At 38.1% G+C, this 19,244-nt stretch overlaps 1 protein-coding gene across 7 annotated transcripts in view; it reads left to right on the top strand.

The window, feature by feature from the left end:
* Positions 1–19,244, top strand: part of rbfox3b (RNA binding fox-1 homolog 3b) — a 219,293-nt gene that overhangs the window by 160,624 nt on the left and 39,425 nt on the right. For all 7 annotated transcript variants that reach the window (XM_026240301.1, XM_026240300.1, XM_026240302.1 and 4 more), the window contains one exon: positions 15,662–15,898. In XM_026240301.1, the coding sequence (XP_026096086.1) occupies positions 15,662–15,898 (237 nt within the window). The remainder of the gene's footprint in view (positions 1–15,661; positions 15,899–19,244) is intronic.

The following is a 19,244-nucleotide window of genomic DNA, read 5'->3' as shown; positions in this document are numbered from 1 at the left end:
TTCTAAAAAAAGGGTCTTTCATACTTCTGTGGATCTTGACAGTGTAATTTACTTGGCAGACTATGGGACAGTCAAAGTATCTTAAATTGTGTTTTGAAGACGACCACATGTTTAACGGGTTTGGAACGACATAGGGATAAGTGATTAATGACAACATTTTCATTTTGGGGTGGAGCATCCCTTTAACTCGACCAATGGGTGGGACTAATTATTTGTCCAATCAAAGGAAGATTAGATTGAATTTCAATTCAAATTAGTGCCTCTCCTGGCACAGACACTTCAAATGAATCGCATTAGTTTGCGTTTTGTGTTTAAAACAAACTCTGACCAGAATGTTTGAGGAATATCAATACCATATGGCTGCAAACGGTGTTATTAAATGTCGACGAGCCTATCCAGACCTTCCTGCTGTGATTTGTATCCACTCACAGTGATTTACTGCTGTTTTCCCCTCAGAAACTGAGCCTGTGTGTGTGTTATGGATCAATAGTTGCTGCTTTCACCATATTGTTTATTGCATACGGAAGGGAAAGTGTTGGCGTGAGGAAAAGCTCCTCTAATCTGCGAGGTTTGTGTGTCCGCGGTTCCCTGTGGCCCGACGTGAACATAATGGACTCTGCCATGTGAGACAAGCGGCGCTGGTTAATTACTTCACCAGGACGCTGCCCTTTTCTCTTCTCCTCCCGGCTCTCGGCATCTGTGTTTTCTTGTGTGTCGCTGTACAAAGCTGCAATAATTATTCCTTCTGTGGCCGATGGAGAGGTGCGAGCGGGCGATTTATCTGTTTGGGATGGCCATGCTTTGATCACACATCACCGGCACTGACAGGCATCTGTAGCTCATCGCAGATAAAAAGAAATCTGCCACGACTGGACAAACATCTTTCACAAACAGTCTTCTGATTCGCTAGCCTAGTCTAGTTTTGAATGCTAATTAACATTGGGTAATAAACAACTAGTTTCTGCTGAAGCTACTGATCGATTTGCTCATCTTTAAGGCAAGGCAAGGCAAGTTTATTTATATAGCACATTTTGTACACAATGGTAATTCAAAGTGCTTTACATAAAAGTAAAATAATCATGAAGAAAAATAATAACAAAAATAAAACAAGCAATTTTGAAACTTTGAAAATGATTTAAAATTTACTAATTTAAAATGAATTTAAAAACTGTTAGAAACAGAAAATGGTTTTAAATGAAAATACACAGCAGTTGGTTCGGACATGGCACAGTGCTCATTCAATAAACGCACAGCTAAACAGATGACTTTTGAGTCTAGATTTAAATGTGACTAGTGTTTTAGCACATCTGATCTCTTCTGGAAGCTGATTCCAACTGTGGGCAGCATAGTAACTAAAGGCAGACTCCCCTTGTTTTGTGTGAACCTTGGAATTTCTAACTGACTTGATCCTAGTGATCTGAGTGCTCTGTTAGGATTATATTCAGTGAACATATCTGCAATATATTTCGGTCCTAGGTCATTTAGTGACTTATATACGAGTAAAAGGACTTTAAAATCAATCCTAAATGTAACTGGAAGCCAGTGTAAGGACCTGAGGACTGGTGTGATATGCTCAGATTTTCTGGTTCTAGTCAGAATCCTGGCAGCAGCGTTCTGGATGAGCTGCACCTGTCTAATGGTCTTTTTGGGAAGGCCGGTGAGGAGCCCATTACAATAGTCCACCCTGCTGGTGATAAAGGCATGAACAAGTTTCTCCAAGTCTTGGCTGGAAACAAAAGATCTAATTCTTGCAATGTTTTTTAAATGATAGTATGCAGATTTAGTTACTGCTTTGACATGACTACTGTCTCCAGAATCACGCCAAGATTCCTGACTTGATTTTTAGTTGTTTGATCCCTAGAATAAAATGAATGTATTCACCTTGAAATCTTCATCTTTGTTTCCAAATGCAATGACTTCAGTTTTTTCCTTGTTTAACCGAAGAAAGTTCTGGCACATCCAACTGTTAATTTCATCAATGCATTGGCAGAGGAAGTCAATGGGGCTGTAGTCATTTGGAGATAAGGCTAGGTAAATCTGGGTATCATCAGCATAGCTGTGATAGGAAATTTGGTTCTTTCTCATTATTTGACTTAGTGGATGCATATACAGGCTAAACAAGAGCGGTGCAAGAATTGAGCCTTGTGGGACTCCACATGTCATGGACGTCTACTTAGACTCATGCTCTCCTAGTCTCACATAATAACCTCTCCCTTCTAAGTATGACCTGAACCATTTGAGTAACAGCAAAATACACTTCAGAAAGTTCTTTGTTGAAGTCAAACTTCAGCAGATGCATAACATATGGATCCAGTATGATATTTATTTCAAGATGCATTGTTTATCTCATCAGCATCAGCATTTAGTGCTTCTTTGTGTACTTGTGTGCGGGAAACATGGGGTTAGGTGTTGTTTTATCAGGTTTCGTTCATTTAATGTGATCTGAGGTTAAGTGGTTTACTCAGGGTCTCGTTTTTCACTCACAGCTCATTTTTTTGTCTGGAATCAAATCGGTGTGATTCAGATGCTCGTGTTACCTGCCTCCACACTGCAAAAAAAAAAAAAAGAAAGATGATTCACAATGACTTTTTAATTTAGCTTTTTTCCCTTTGTTTGCAGTCAACACTTCTCAATATCCTTGAAACAAGATAAATCTTCTCGAGAAGCAACTCTTTGCATAAAATATTAGTGAATATAAGTGTGTTTTGCCTTCTGGTACTGACGGATTTAAAAACAAACAAATAAGGAATGTGAGTGTAGTAGAACAAAATTCTCATGTGTTTAAGACTGAGAAAGAATCTGTGAAAAGTAAATGCAATATCAAAGACTATAGAATATCCAAGACATGTCACTCGTAAAGTTTTAAATGGGGAAAAATGCAATGCTCAATATCGCTGCTCATTCGCAGGAAGCCCCGCCTCCTGAATGAAAGAGCCAATTGCTAATCTGTAAAGTTACCGTGTCACTGCAGCTGCCGTAAGAAATCCTGGTGGCTATAAAAACAGTCAAAAAAGCTTTTTATAATGCTATTTGAGCAAAAGAAACACCATTTATGACAGTTGTTGTCAGAATTCATTGGTTATTTCAAATATGACATTTCATTGTAAGCTTAGTGAACAGTTTTGGAGAATTTGAGAGGCATTTCAAAGATAGCCATCGAGTGACATGACTTGTCTTAAAAGGACTTTGTAATATCGTTTTTAACACATAAACATTGTGTGAATCTATAATCATGTAATCCATAAAAAGGAACTGCAATCTGATAATGAGCATTTTTAAAATACATTGTAAATACATTTACATTTAGCAGACGCTTTTATCCAAAGCGACTTACACATGAGAACAATAGAATAAAAATACTTAATAATATTTGGAATCTGACGTACGGAATCCAGATTACATGTAATCAGTTACTGCCCAGCAATGACTATACATGAAAACAAATGAGAATAGAGATCTCTCGTGAGATTAAAAACGTAGATTTGCTTAAATTTCGAACTTTTAGAACGTAGTCCACAGTCTGCTGTCATTATGTGGAAAATAAAATCTCCTTTCATGTTCAAATTTGAAATGTTATGACTGTGACATCACGAGCAATCGCTGACGTAATATCCACCTTATTCTTCCCGTAAAAAAAGGGCGTGGCCATTTGTACATTCTATGGGATTGGTTCTGACATTATTTGCTTCAAGCTGTTTCTAGCTTTAAAAAACTGTTCGATATTGCAAATCGGCGTGTCTTACCATATTATTTTAGTGTATTAACTTAATTGTGAACACACTGGTTTGTAATGCAAACAGTTTTACAGTTTATGGCACGTTGTTATTCTTCTCTTTTCTTTATTATCTCTTTATTAAGTCTCACCCATAGACTTACTTCCATGTTTAGGAATAAGGTGGATACAGTTTGAACCATGTGACAGTTGAAAAACAAAGCAAAACAAAGTGGCTTTGCACAGGAATGCAGTCATTTTATGGCACAGCTTTGGTTACTCTAGATGCGATCTAACCCCGATCCCGAGCCCCGCTGTGGGTGTAGCTTTACTCCAGACCGGGCCTCTTCCAAACGCCTCCATCAATGATTCAGGGATTGGTTCCTCGTGCCAATTAGACAGGCGCTGTGACAATCAGATGAGTGCTAGAGATGGAGGATGGAATGGAGAGAGAGGTGAGTGGCAGTGAAGGAAGCTGACCGGATCTTCAACCCCCCACTCGATCGGGGCGACCTGATTATTCGCTGCTCCCCCGGCGGTGTCATTACTGAGAGACAGTCATTAACGCGCGCTGGAGGAAAGACTCTGTTCTCCCTCCGCTGGGAAATCTCAGCCTCTTAGACGAGCTCGAGGAAGAAAAGAGCATTAGGATCAGATCTCTTTACCTCCAATCGCTGGTTCACGCTCACGCAGAGCTGTGGAAACAGCCATAATTCACTGGCGTAATGGCGCAAACTGGCTCTGATTGCCAAATTGACACGGAGACGGTCGGAGACTTTCGTTTTTCTGTTGCAGGGGGAATGAAAAATTGCCTTTTTTGAGCCGAGTGACTTCTGCTGTGTCAAGAGTCAGTTTAGTGAGGAAGCTGTGATAACAGGACTGTAGCTGGAGAACGAAATTAGATTCTGCCAGGTGTCTTTTTTAAGCTTTATTTAAGCTTTTTAGCTCATAAATGGTAACTTTAGATTTAAATTTTGTTACATATTTCAGGCCGGTTTTGCTCACGTTAACCTTACATCTTCTCTTCAAAGTCTCAAAACAACATGGCTCTGAATTATCAAATGAGAATATTCATATATATATATAATGTGTCTGTGTGAGATAATATAATACTGTAATGTAATTTTGAATTTTCTTTGATATTTTAGTGCACAGTAATATTTTTGTTTGTACTTTACTCACTAGTATTTTCCCACAGCTAGTTTTATTTTGCATTACCTTTGGTAATGTTGAATGCTGAATGTTTATTTATTAGGGCAATTAGGTCCTTTTTTTCCCAGCAGTTCATCCCATTTGTGTGCAGATTTTCCTAAGTTGCGACCGTATGTGACTCCCACCAATTCCATTGGGAACGGCAGCTTTATGATTGGACCATAACATCCCTGTTAAGTATTGTTTTTCTGGCCCACGTGAAGATTATGATGGTTTTGTCGCTCCATCATTCCCGCACCGGCTGTTTCCTCCCTCACCGATCCTCCAGTAAAGTGGCATTTCCATTTTCAGATTGAATCGTTGCTCCTGTGTGAATAGAATGGAATTGCACTGAGAAGCACTGATTGATTCTTACTGAACACAATAGTTTGAGCGCTCGAGTCGGTGACACCAGCTGCCTTCTCCTGCTTCAGGAGCCTCATTGTGTCCATTATGGGTGTTTATGGATTAGGGGGAATGGGGGGGGGGGGGTTGACAAAAAGGACCCATTTTAGATGGGTAGTGGAGTTTCAGAAATACAGAGAGCTTACAGGGGTCTTTTTTTAATGATTTAATAATATTTTTTTTACTTATGTTAATGGATGGATGGATGGATGGATAGATGTGATATATTACAAAATAAGAAAGAAATAATACTGTAATTTTCACTGTCCTTTCATATTTTAGTGCATATTATTTTATTATTATTTTCTCTCTCTCTGTGTGAGTGTGTGAGAGAGACCATGGAGGTTCAGAAATACAGTGAGCTTCAAGCGATGATGTCAGGTGTTAAAGGACCCATTACATGTTTTATGATACTTTCCCCTAAAGTTCCCTTCTACTGTTATTGAAGTCTGTTTCACTTGCAGTAAATGCTGTTTTGGACCGGAGAGGAAGTTTGGTGTTGTGTTTTTGTAGCACACTGATCTCTTGTGTCTCAGTAGATGAAGGCAGGATTGATTGGTGATGATTTGAGGCTGTAAGTGCTGTGAGTGTGGATGTAATGCGCTCAGGAACGCTCTCTACTCTCATTACATGCATTAGAGCACTATTAACAGCAGCCGGACTCGTCCACTCTCACACATTCACACTGTGCTGCGAGAGAAGAGTGTGTCCAGGTCTTTCCTGGAGGAGCCGTTCTGACTGATGAACACACACACACACTGTTATCACCTCAGCAGTGATGTATGAATCATCTGCGTGTTAGATATCTCTCTCCATAGATCAGGATTGTTGTTTAATTAGTGGTCCACCAATGTGGGTTTATATAATGTAACGACCGATGTACATAGAGCAGCATAACAGATCAAATTCAATATCATAGTGGGTGTAATTTATAATGAAAAATCATTTGATTATATAAATGCACACATACAGATTTATAGTATTTAATAAAATGTTTGTGTTCATGTCAGTAAAAAATACTCCGTGCAACATGAGCAGCAGCTGGGAGAATGGTTTTCGTGCTTTGTCTGCTATCTTTTAAAAAAAAAAGGTCTTAAATTGGCACTTCATCATGAAATCATTCCCGTTTCTACTGAAAGCCATCAGATTCTCATCTGCTCCTTGACATTTCAGTCTTTCCCGTCTAAATCCAGCCTGCATTCTGTGATAATTCCTGATGAACCCGTGTGAGGCGTGAAATCAAGCCCTGCATTTTGTTGCTCATTCTTTTAATGGCGTGAATCTCGGATTTCAGCAAATGTCACACAGAGACATGATTGAACGGTTTTAAGAGTATCACTTCAGTATAATTACTAACACTGAACCTAGTGTAATACTGAGAGATTACCAGCCTCTGAGAGATTCATGTGGCATAAGAACTTTTCAGAGTGGTTATGGAATATAGTTTTATTTCAGTTTTTTGATTAAAGTTACCATTGGTTTGTTTAAATGATTCTAGTGTACAATTCTTCTTCTTTTATTATTTTCTAACTTTCTTGGAGAGTATAATATATAGATATATATATAGAATAATCATGGCTGATAGTCAGACATGCAAACGTCGATGAAAACCAAACTTCTTGCCCAACTGGTTAATGAAGGCAAGGATATAATCAAAAGGAAAAAGTGGAGTTGGAATAACTTTCTAAACCAAAGATGAAACCTTTATAAAAGCTCATTACTGTCAGATATTTCTAAAATGCTTACGTTCCAAGGCAGATTGCTGGAAACAGCCATTTTATGATAGTTTGTGGTTTGATCTTAGTGACTTAGGAGTCATTTTCCCTACTCCTAACCTATTTTTTAAGAGTTATGAGCTACTTTTAGTCAAGTCAAGTCTTTCAGGGCAGTAGAGGTCCTTTCTAGGTGCTGATCCACCATCTGGTCTGGATACGTACTGGATCCGGGTGACTGCAGTGACCCTCTGATCTGGACACAGACTGGATCTGGATGTGGTGATCTCGGAATAAGAGAGAAACAGACAAATATTAGTGTAGATGCCATTCTTCTAATGATGTAGCAAGTACATAAGGTGTTATGGGAAGTGTTCCCGGTTTTGGTTTACCTAATTAATGGAGCCTAAAAAACAGATTTTTTTTAGCCTTAAAGGTCCCCTGAAGTACCTTGAAACATGCAGCATTATTCAATGTGGTGACGTAATTTCAACTGAAACAGGAAGAAAGGGCAGGACATATCTAGCAGACCACCCCTTTTTAAAATGACCAGTATCGTTTCATGAAACTCTTAGTAAAACAAAATAGTGGTCATAATCATGCTTAGGCTGTGTAGTTGTAAAAGTTTTTAATAAATGGCAACTTGCACATATGATCCGCTGTCCACCACAAATTTCCGTAGCCCGAATATGTGACTGATCTCAGCGGCACTTCAGCGTCTATTTGTAATACTGTAGGTGGGTCCTTCGGCTTCTAGAGAGCATATGATTGGTCAGAAGATTTGATGAGAAGATGAAGTACAATGTGACGTCAAAAAAAAATCGTAGAGCTATTTTGGCGGAAGTGGCGAACTGCAAGCATTGAATGTTTATATCTTCTAAATGCACATTTTGTCACTGTTTTGGAGCACACTGCCTTATACTGTAGATAACCTTAACACTAACACATTAATATGAACGCCCTCCAAAAAACTTTTTTTTAGCTTAGATTTTATGGGGAGTTTAAGATGTTCTGTGAATGCGGGCCCAGATCTCTATCTACACACACACAGAGAGAGAGAGAGAGAAAGAGAGTATCTCCAGCAAGGTCTGCCAGTCCTTTTTTCTCCTCTAATGTGGATTTCATGGTTCTCTGGCTTTCCTGCCACCTCAGCGTTTAGTTCTCTCCTCTGTAAATTTCTCTCTTCCTCCGGGCATCACAGCTGGCCGCTCTGATATTTCCCACGCAGAAGGAGCCGTCCGTCCGTCCGGGCACTCGCGCTCTTTTATGTGTTTCTCAGCAGCGCATATGGAGCCCCGAGGAGCTGCGCGCCGCGCTCCTTAAACCCTAAAAGCCTCTTCCAGAAAATTGCACGTGGAGATTGGGCAAATAGATGTGCATCTGCTCAAACCCCGGCGAGCTCCATTGATTTCCAGATGATCTGGAGCTGTGATGGATTCGTTTTCCTCTTCATAAAACTCTTCACACTCCGAAGCGGCCGCCGCGTCACGAGCACCGAGAGACCTGCCTCCTGAAACTCAAACAGCCGCCCGATCTCTCGACCCACGGCTCCTCCACACGCCGCTGCCGCTCTAATTGGCTGGGTTATGGAGTTAGGTGAAAGTTTGGAGCTGGGAACAGCTGGCGGAGGTTGACTCGGGTCTGAAGCCGGTAATGTCTGCATCAATCTCCGACCCACACGCCTCCGTCCACCCACCACCGTGACACAAACTCCTCGCGCAACTCTCCAGAAGTCCACCGATCAATCACGCAGAGCGAGACATCGATTTTCTCGCCCTCTCCACCTCCTCTATCTCTCCATTCACTCTCTACTTCCACCTGTTCACTCCTCTTGTTTGAGTCCGTCATCGCAGTGTTGCACTTAAACACAACTTCACTACATTTATCAGCAGCTCAGCTGTTTTAAAACAGAATTTACACTAATAAATCTAGTTTTTCAGCATGTGAAATTGATAAAGTGTCACTTTCTCTATTCCAAAGCTACCATGTTTATCACAGAAGTTTTCATTAATAAAATGATCTCGGAACAGCCAAAGCATGCAAGTTACTTTCAGGTCAGAAAATTGTATAGTAGCATTTGAGAACAACTTTATAAGAGCCAATCAGGATCTAATATTGTGTCATTGTCTTTGTGCAGATCATTTCTATAAATGATTATATTTGATCTTGTTTTTACATAAATATTTGATTTCAAATATATAATTTACTAATGATTTAACATTTTAATTAATTTAATTTTAAAAATACAATTAAATTGTATATTTTGTGCAATGTACTGAGGTAGAAAATTACAAGTGACTGACCGGCGCGTTTGCTCATGGGACCATGCAGATAAATTAATCTGAATGAAACTGAGAAACACATAAGACACACACACACACACACACACACGGTGGCTGTGGCATCAATTATGGGATGTATGTGGTCACCAGGCCTCCGTCCAATTGAAGACATTTAATTGGAGGAAGGCGATGAAGTGTGTCGTGTCTCAGTCTCTCAGCGGTCAGTAATGAGGCCGGCTGTGGGAGGTTTTGTCAGTTTTGCATCATATTGTTTTACTGCTTAACTTTGTCTCATTAGAGCTTGTGAGTGCTGAATATTGTGTGTGTAGGGCAGGCACACACACACGCACACACACACACACACACACACACCTTTATTATGTAACATCAGTCTAAAGTTTCAGCATAGAGAGAGATTTGCTGAAGAACATCTTCATTTGCTCTAAGAATAATATGACAGGCTTTGACATTTTCTGATCAAATAGTGTGAGGACTGTTTGTCTTAATATAAAGTAAATGTCTATTTTTATGTCCAAAATATATCTAAATATTATATGATTGATGTTTGAAACACAGTAAATTCATTGAAAATCTTAACTTTGTGGATTTAAGACTGGTTAGAGATTAGGTTGACTCATTAAACTAATAAAAATGACAAAAACACAAAATTAAATGACTAAAATTTTAACTAAATTAAAAACCACCTTATAATACGGTCACAGAAGTTAACACTAGTTAACTAAAATCGACTAACATTGAGCAGTTAATTTGTAGCAGTGTATATTAATTTTTATCTAATAAATGCAGTTACAAATATTAATACATACCAATAAATGCAACTTTGCAAGTTTCGTCCATGAACTAAAAAAAAGTTACTTACAATAAAATAATATATATATATATATATATATATATATATATATATATATATATATATATATATATATAATAAAACTTACATTTTATTACAGTAAGTGGCCAATACATTTTCTCTCTAACTTGATGTACTAAAATAACTAAAACTTAAAAGAATAAGAGTTATTTGGCATTTATAATAAGTATAATAATAATGACATACAACAAAATTACAAAAAGATGAACTAAGATTAAATTAATGTTTTGTTTTTTTTCGTCATGTCAACTAATGTGGTTAACTAATGTTAAATAACTGAACCTTCTTTTCAAGAATCTGAATTCTTCTTAAATTTTGTCTTAGAAAAAAATCAACAACAAAACTGTAGTTTTTAAAATGATTTCCAGGAACATTCTTAATTTTCAGGAACTAAGACATGAAGTGTTTGGATCTTGTGAGTGTTTGGTCTTCTTGGACTTGATGTCAGATTTTCTCAAGCTCTCAGGAGCGATCTTTCTTCTATCAGAGATAATTACTCTTAATAACCGTCCCATTAACAAGATGAGGATCATGCATCAACACTTTTATATCCTTCATATCTTCATCTCTGAGCGCCTGAGGGAAGGCGAACACGAGTTCACTTCATCCTCCATCTGAACCACAGCAAACACTCTTCTGAGCAGAGATATATTTCATTATATTTAAATCGCAGTGGATGATGTATCTAGGGTGTAGGCATAGTGTAAACCCCAGGGAGAAAAATCTAGTCTCACGACAACCAGGTTTTGTTCACAGCAAATTCAAATTTTGGCTTATATTAAAATATTTTTTTCATTTTTTCTTCACAAATCTTAAAATCCTACACAAAACATATTAACTCACTGCAGGCCTTTATTAACCCCTTGTTGCAGAGTAAAGCACTTTTTATGATGGATGGATGCACTTTTTTGGTCTACAAAATCTCGCCCCCGCATTAATTGCCATTATAACACCTGGGAGAACCTACTATAATTGTAATCTGATCTCCCTGCATTTCGTACATTTTTGACAAGGTGGCCGATTCGTGCAAACTCACACGAGTTCATTGGATTTGTGAAAAATTTTAGGTATTTTATAGGGGCGCAAATTCATAGGATTTGATACGAAGGACCACACCTAACGGCAGTTGAACTGGAGTAAGTCTTGCACATTTGGGTCATGGTCAGCAGGTTTCTCTCAGTCAGGATGTGCTGTGTTCAGGACGGTGGAGGGTTGCTCTGTGTGTGTGGTCCGCTGAGAGTCACAGGTCGCCTCGCCGTGTGTCATAAGAGTTTAAAATGATCTTCTGTCTTTGGGCTTTATTAACACACTTTCAGCTCTGGGTCTCGGAGGATGAACAGGTCGTGGATGCCTGCTGCAGACTTTTACTGCCATGCTGCAATCTCCCAAAACGCACACACACACACACACACACATCTGAGTACGAGAATATAAAGCTTTCTCTCTTTATTTGTTTGATACTGTGCGTGGCCGTTTAATGCAGAAAATAGAGAATTATCAATAACAAATTGATTTTACATTCTGTGAATAGTGTTTGTATGCGCAAAATGGTGCTGTTGTTGTGTGTGTGTGTGTGTGTGTGTGTGTGTGAGAGAGAGAGAGTGTGTTTTAGCTAGAAATAAAACTATAAAAAATTATAATTCGGAGTTGAAATAAAACTGACATAAAATATTAATATATACAATTACTGAAACTGAAATAAAAATTAAAGCTGAACAGAAATAATTTTATTATTACAGTGACATTTTTATTTAAATTAAAAAGGCTATAAAGAATATAAATAAAACTGGATGACTCTAACCCTGACTAATGACTTTTTTGTTTCTAATTGTAATCAAATTATTTTGAAAGACCTTTAGGAGAAACATTTGAGATCAAGTTTAGAAGAAACTCAACTGAGAACTGAAATCTCCTGAGCATCTTTCCTGTCTCAGCGGGTTTCTCTCACTCGTTGGTTGAGTGTTCAGGTTAATGTCTGAGGTCAAACGGCGCAGAGCGACGCTGGGATGTTTTCGGCAGAGCCGCTGAGACTGAGGACAGACAAGCTGTTTGTTTTGCCAAATTTATTCTCTCACAAATGAGGTGTAAAAACGACACAGCGGAGCTTTCAGCTGTGCAGAATGAAGACTAATAAGTGGCAGGCGATGGACAGAGCTGCTGTAAATTGGCCTGCTGCCCCTCGGCAGCTCTTTCTTGTGTTGTTGAGCAGTAATTGGAGGGAATGAGGGGGATCCTCCAGCACTTGCTGCTGGTTAACCCTGAACTGCTGCATTATTTCACTGGACTCTCAGCCGGAAATGATCAAGTGGTTCCTGCTTGATTCCTCCTCCTAGCGTTCAGTTGTACTTTAGTTTTACATGATCACCTTTGTAAGGAAACTGTATGGCATCACTGTACCTTTAAGACACACTTGAAAAATATACACTATTAAAAAAATAAATAAAAAAATATATAAATATAAATGCCTCAGTCATGGCATTGCTGGCCCAAGACTCAAACCCACAACCCTAGGGTTAGGAGTCAAACTCTCTAACCACTTGTCCACAACTTCCCAGAAAAAAAGACGACATAAGTCGTCAATGGCAGGGAAATGTTAAAAATTTTCTATTTCTATTTTTATAAATTCTATTTGTCATTTTACCTATTTTAAATTGTAATAATATTCCACAGTTTTACAGTTTTTAATGTAATTAAAAATAATAAATATATTATATGTTTAAACAATACATTAGCAAAAAACAAAAGGCTAAAAGAAAAAAGTGTATAATGCCATTGTCATTTGAAAATGGCATTTAGTTTGTCGTCCATTTGCTTTAATGAAAGCCCATGGATATACAGTATTAGCAATACAATTAACTTCATTTTACATCAAAACCTTTCCATGTTTACATTTTCAAACTCTTGAAACCTTTTCTCCGCCCATATGTTAATGAGCTCATGATGCGATGTTATAAATCATACTATAGGAGGAGTGCAGGACTGAACGGTTCAGCGCTGGTCTGGTGTGAGAAGTGTGTGTGTGTGTGTGTGTGTGTGTGCGCTGGACTCATGGGGTTGAAGGTCTCTCAGCGTCTCTTCTGATTCACCAGCCTCTTTTTTCTCGTCTGGTTCATCTGCCCTCAGAAAATGTGTTTGTCACACACTTCAGAGCGGCAGCAGAGATCACACACAGCAGCAAGCGGAGCTTTGTGTTTCACTAATAAGCTTCTTCTCCCTGTGTGACTCGCAGCACTGCCCTTTTAAAGAGCCTGTGTGTGTGTGTGTGTGTGTTTCGCTGCTTTGAAACTCAATGCTGCTTTGTACCATGTTTTGTGTTGCGTCATGAAAGTGCGTTTTCTGAGTTGTTAACTGCACTAGATAGGTAAGTTTAGTTTGTACACTTTTGGGGCTGTCATACATAAACAGAAGCGTGTTTCTGCTACAGAATGCAAAATAAAAAAAGTAATTATGACTTATCTTACAACTCTGACATTTTTTTCCTCACCTTTTTAGTTTAAATTTCTCAAAAACAGACTTTGTTCTCATAATTTTGATTCTTGCAAATAAAATTGAAATAAAATAATAATATTAATAATCTGACTTTTTGAAATATAAAAATCAGAGCTGCAAATAAAAAGTAGTAGATAATACTATCATGCTACTAAATAACCTACATACTAACCTACTAAATACTACTTGATATATTTGTTTTAAATGTATATGAGCTATTATATATATATGTATATATATATATATATGTATATACCATGAAAGTAAAAATCACAAAAAAGTGCATTATATATATATATATATATATATATATATATATATATATATATATATATATATATATATATATATATATATATATATATATATATATAATGCACTTTTTTTGTGATTTTTACTTTCATGGTATGTTAATAGCATCAATTTGGACTTCCCTTTAATATTAGTAGATTTTCACAACTTATTTTCCATATTTACACTGCTTAAACTACCATTTATTTTTTTATTTTTAGTAAACCAAACTGATATAAAAATGTGTTAAAACTATAAAAAGACAAAAGAAATACACAATATAATAGGATATCCGAAATAAAGCCTAATTCTGAACGTTGATTAAAGCTCTAATAGTCTCAGTGATGCTGAAGGAAGATTGATTGATGTGAAGTGAAAGTAAACTGACGAGCACTGATTCCTCTCTCCCTGTATCAGCTCCAGACGCTCTGAGCTTTCATTGGGAACAGTGGTTTGTTCAGGATCTCTCTGTGTAGCTGTAATTCGCTCTCATTAACGGCGACTGACGGCTCTCGCCTCATTAAGACTCCAGGAAAGATCTCCAGCAACAACAGCCAAGACAAACACTACAAGAGACAATGGAGAAAATCAAGAGCATTTATCTCCGTCCTGCGTTCAGAGATTTCATTCACTTTATCTGTTTAATACAGATTCTGTTTTTTTTATCTTTTTTACCCTTAAGTCCAGTGAAACTGAGCCTTAGACCACAGTGATCCAAGTTTGCTTATGTTTTTTTTTTTTTTTTGCTGCGTATCATATTGGATACAACAGGCTTTTATGGTTCATATGGTATTATATACAAGAAGAAGATAGGGAGAAAAGCAGATATAAAAGTTATTCTTGCATTTACTTTATAAAATCCATAAAGATGTCACAGTAAAACTGATGGTCATGCTGATCATTTAGAGGCTTCAGAAATGTATCATATATGATACCGCAGGCTTTATAGAGTTGACTATAGCTCAACGCTTGACAAACAGCACTGTGCAGAAAGTGTTTATGTGAAGACGCGTCTGAGCACTGCTAACATTAGTAACCTGTCAGGAAAATCAAAGCTCTCAGTCAAAACATCGTAAGGAGGCTGATTTCCCTTTTTTTCCCGCGCTGTTGAAAGTCCCAGTGGCCTCCGGTTCTCAGAGCGGCTTCTACAACACAGAGTCTGTTCATTAGGAATGATCAAGCGTGTCTGTAATCATCCGTGAGATGTGATCGTTGTTTTCCTGGCCTATTTAAAGTGTGGGGCGGCCGAATTCCCAGATCGGCCCATCAGAGGCGCGGATAAAAATGCCTCATCACTCGCCTCAGACATGCACCGCATTGTTGGGATTGAACATGCGGCCAGATTACTTACAAATTGTAGTTTGTTACTGATTACAAATTGCCTGATAAAAAAAAAAAAAAAAAAATACATTGTCAGTAATGTAATCTAGATTACTTATACTAGGTACTACTTTTGGATTACATTTAGATTACTTGTTTGTTAAATTACATCAGCAGTGTTTAGCAACATCCATAATTGTGCACCTCATACATGATATTATTTGACTGAGAGGGGTTTAGTCCAGAAATTCAGATGCATGGGTTGCAAATTAATTTCCATGACATTTATGTGGCTGTTCTATATTGTGACATATTGTGACATCCGCAGGGGTTTAATGTATGCTTTCATTTGCTCGTGTGTTTGCAGGGTAATCAGGAGGCCAGCAATCCGGCGGACGTGATGGCCCAGACTTACGCCCCACAGTTTGCGCATCCCCCGCAGAACGGCATCCCCGCCGAGTTCACCGCGCTTCCCACGCAAGACTACGCAGGACAGAACCGTGTCCCGGATCACGGCCTGACGCTCTACACGCCGGCACAGACCCACAGCGATCTGGCCAACGCCGACACTAACACGCCAGCCATCAGCAGCAACACAGCACCGGTGCGTCAAACACACTCATCAACACATTACACACAGTCACCAAACTCTGCAGACTGCTGTACGTCTTGTTTTCCAACACAAGCATCGATCAAGATGCATTCACTTGAGAAGCAATATTACTTTTGGAGAATATAGATTTTGACTTTGATTTGACATATTTGACAATGGTTTCCAATAGTTGTTTATAAGTAATATAGTTAGCCTTTTTAACCCTTTAAAGCCGTTGCAATCCTTTGCAGTAACGTGCACTGACGAATTGTTCAATCTAAAAGACTACAAACATGCATTTAGAAAATGAATCTGGGTTTCACACCAGAAACATCACTTGAACTTCATCTGATGAACCTGTGTCACAGAGCATCTAAAAGTGGACCGGGTTCGTCTCCCATAAGTCACTGTAAAATATCGGGATGATGCAGTGATTACGAAGCCGTGGAGGAAGCTGTGCATGAGCAGGTGTGTGAGGCGCTGCTGTGTTTTGGGAGTACATGCTCCTCTGTCCAAAATAATGAGGCGAGAGCGAGCGTTTGACGCCACTGTAACGACGTGTCACCTCGCTGCGGGTGGAATGACATCATCACTGTCATGTATTACTAGCTCCGGCTCGCAGACAGAGTGACACCGAATAAGTGCCGTGTCTGTTTGCATCATTCCTGCTTCATGCAGTCAGGACGTTAATTGATGTTTCTGTGCTGAAGACTCGTCTAAAAAACCAGCACTATGTATTCAGTGCATTGGAGAGTGTTAACACGAATGCAGTGCAGTGGCCTTTATGCAGTTCCTGTTGACAGTTTCATTAGTTTTTGAGGCCTTGCTTAGCATATTGCATCTTATATAATAAGCAAAGTGTAGTTTTCTCAGCGGTTGTGCTCAGAAAATCGTCTCGTCTTTCTGTAATGCTCTTTTAGATTTCTCTATCTCTTTTCCTCCTGGCCTGTTTTTTTTTTATGCGTGTACATGCTGTAGCATGAATAATTTAGCGTAGCAGAAAGGTGGACACGCTCACTAGTTAATCTCGTTGGGCCGGGTGGATTTCTTTTTTCTGTGGCTGATAATGCTTCTCAGACACTCAGGGCCCTGCGCTTAAACCTCATTATAAATTATTATTGTGTTGATGGAGAGTGTGGCTTATTAAATGTGCTTAAAAATAATAATAATAATATTTTGTTCGTGTATTAAAGGGGCCATCGGATTCCCATTTTACACAAGTTTATGTGATTCTTTAGGGTCTTAAGCCATTTAAGTTTTTAAGATACTGGAAATAAAAACACAAATGTCAGGGCATGTTAAAGTTTCTCCAGGACCCCAAAACACCCTCAGACCCCAGAGGGTTAATGAAAAATCTATAACATACTTTTATCTTATAATTTTTCAATGGTAGTGTAAAACAACACCCTTTTTACTCTGTCAAAAACAGCTCTTTTCAAAGCAGTCCGTTGAAGTGTATGTGCCTTTAAATGCTAATTAGCTCTGCTTGCCCCGCCCTTCCCTTCCTCGGGATGAAGAGCCGTTCTCACGAACTTTAGCAGGATTTAGCTGTGTAACTTGCTAATTAGCACAATATCAGGAAAGGCAGTTTGCAAAGATTCATTAAAAACACCTTATACTTATTCTGTAGGTGAAGCTGGATCACGAATGATTCGCACGAACATAGACACATTTATGTAGCTCATAGGTGCATTCCCTTCATAAAAAAAAAAAAACATAATCCACTGCGTTTTCACTGGCTCAGATATCAGGAGTAAATGACCACTGCTATTACACCCAACAACAAATCATCTCAATCACTTAAGAGACATTCTTGTCTACATCTGCTCCGGCGGTGAAACAATGGCGGACTGTCAATCAACTATGGTGGGAGTGGCCTTCGTCCGTGTGACATCACACAGCCAAGAATCTGAGAATGTCTTGATCTGTGACAGTTCTCGTGATTTATTGGCATTAAAAAAAATAGAAGCACTGGGTATTTATCATAATAGGGTGGTTGCGTAAAGACGCTGCCAACACACATTTATGTACAAAACAATGTAAAAGTGTTTACACCTTTAAGCTTAAATCTAATAATTTAGTTAGAATTATGATTACAAGAAGATTATTAGATAAAAGAATAAGATAGAAAGAGAGCTAAATCATTGTGTGATATTAACCTCCACACGTCTCCTCGGGTCCCCCCATTACCCAGGGTGCAGTGAGGTGGGAGGGGGAGGAGCGGGGTTGGTGGCCCCGTCTTCACCTGCGGCCCCAGAAACACACTGGCAGAGCGATGGAGTCAGACAGCTGTCAGTGAGAACAGAGCGTGTCAGAGCGCAGGCGAGAGCTATAAAAGAGCACAAACGAGCCTCGTTACTGCCGGGACAGTGATTATCATAATGGCAACAATAAAGCTGACGGTCGTTACGCCGGTTATGATGATGGTGATGATGATGCTGGGGTGATTAATGCCGGGAGATAAATGAGAATGATGTATCGCACGGAGCAGCACGTTGAGTGTGTGTGTAATGAATTATGTACTGCATGTGTCTGCATGCACATACGTGTGATCATAAATCACGCGCCGCATGACTCCACACCAGCACAAGCCGTGTTTCACATGTATTAAAAAAAAAAAACAAGGTGAATGTCAGGAAACTTGTAAGGATGTTGAAATCCACCAATTCAACTTTTTTCTGTATTGTCAATAATAATAATAATAATAATAATAATAATGATATGATCATTTAATTTAAAACATGCTCATATTTCACCCTGAAATCAAAAGGAAAATAAGTCATTCATATTTTTAGAACATTATTTCATGACTTTTATATACATTTCCCCATTTTTACTTTCTGTAATGGAGAAAAAAAGTAAAAATAATGTTATTTAAATTACAGGATTTGTAGCATTATTACTTTTTTATGCCATTAGCTTGCTGATTAAAAAAAAAGGAAAAAAAAAATATATATGTTTTTTTTTTACGACAATCACATAAAAAAATGAGACTATTACAGTAATGGGAATATAATGAGAATCATCAGTGTGAGCTATAAACAAACATATGTGTTACACTAATGAGATTTTGTGTTGAAAATGTGTTTATTGGATTTTTTGTGCAATGCAATAGTATTAAAATAAGGTTTAATTTCATCATGTGTTTTTGTGATAACCTTTTTTTTTCTTTTTTTTATACATTTGTGAGAACCAGTAGTATTTGAAATTTACAAGTGACCAGTGTTATTTTACTACAACTTTGTTTATATTATACGAATAGTTTTCATTTCAATTTAATTTCTTATTTATTTTATTCTCCTTGTTGTCCTTTTTATTTTATTCTCCTGTGTTTTTTATATATATATATATATATTTT

Source organism: Carassius auratus, linkage group LG28B (genome assembly GCF_003368295.1).
Source record: "Carassius auratus strain Wakin linkage group LG28B, ASM336829v1, whole genome shotgun sequence".
Lineage (NCBI taxonomy): Eukaryota > Metazoa > Chordata > Actinopteri > Cypriniformes > Cyprinidae > Carassius > Carassius auratus.
This window is presented reverse-complemented; position numbering and strand designations above follow the sequence as displayed.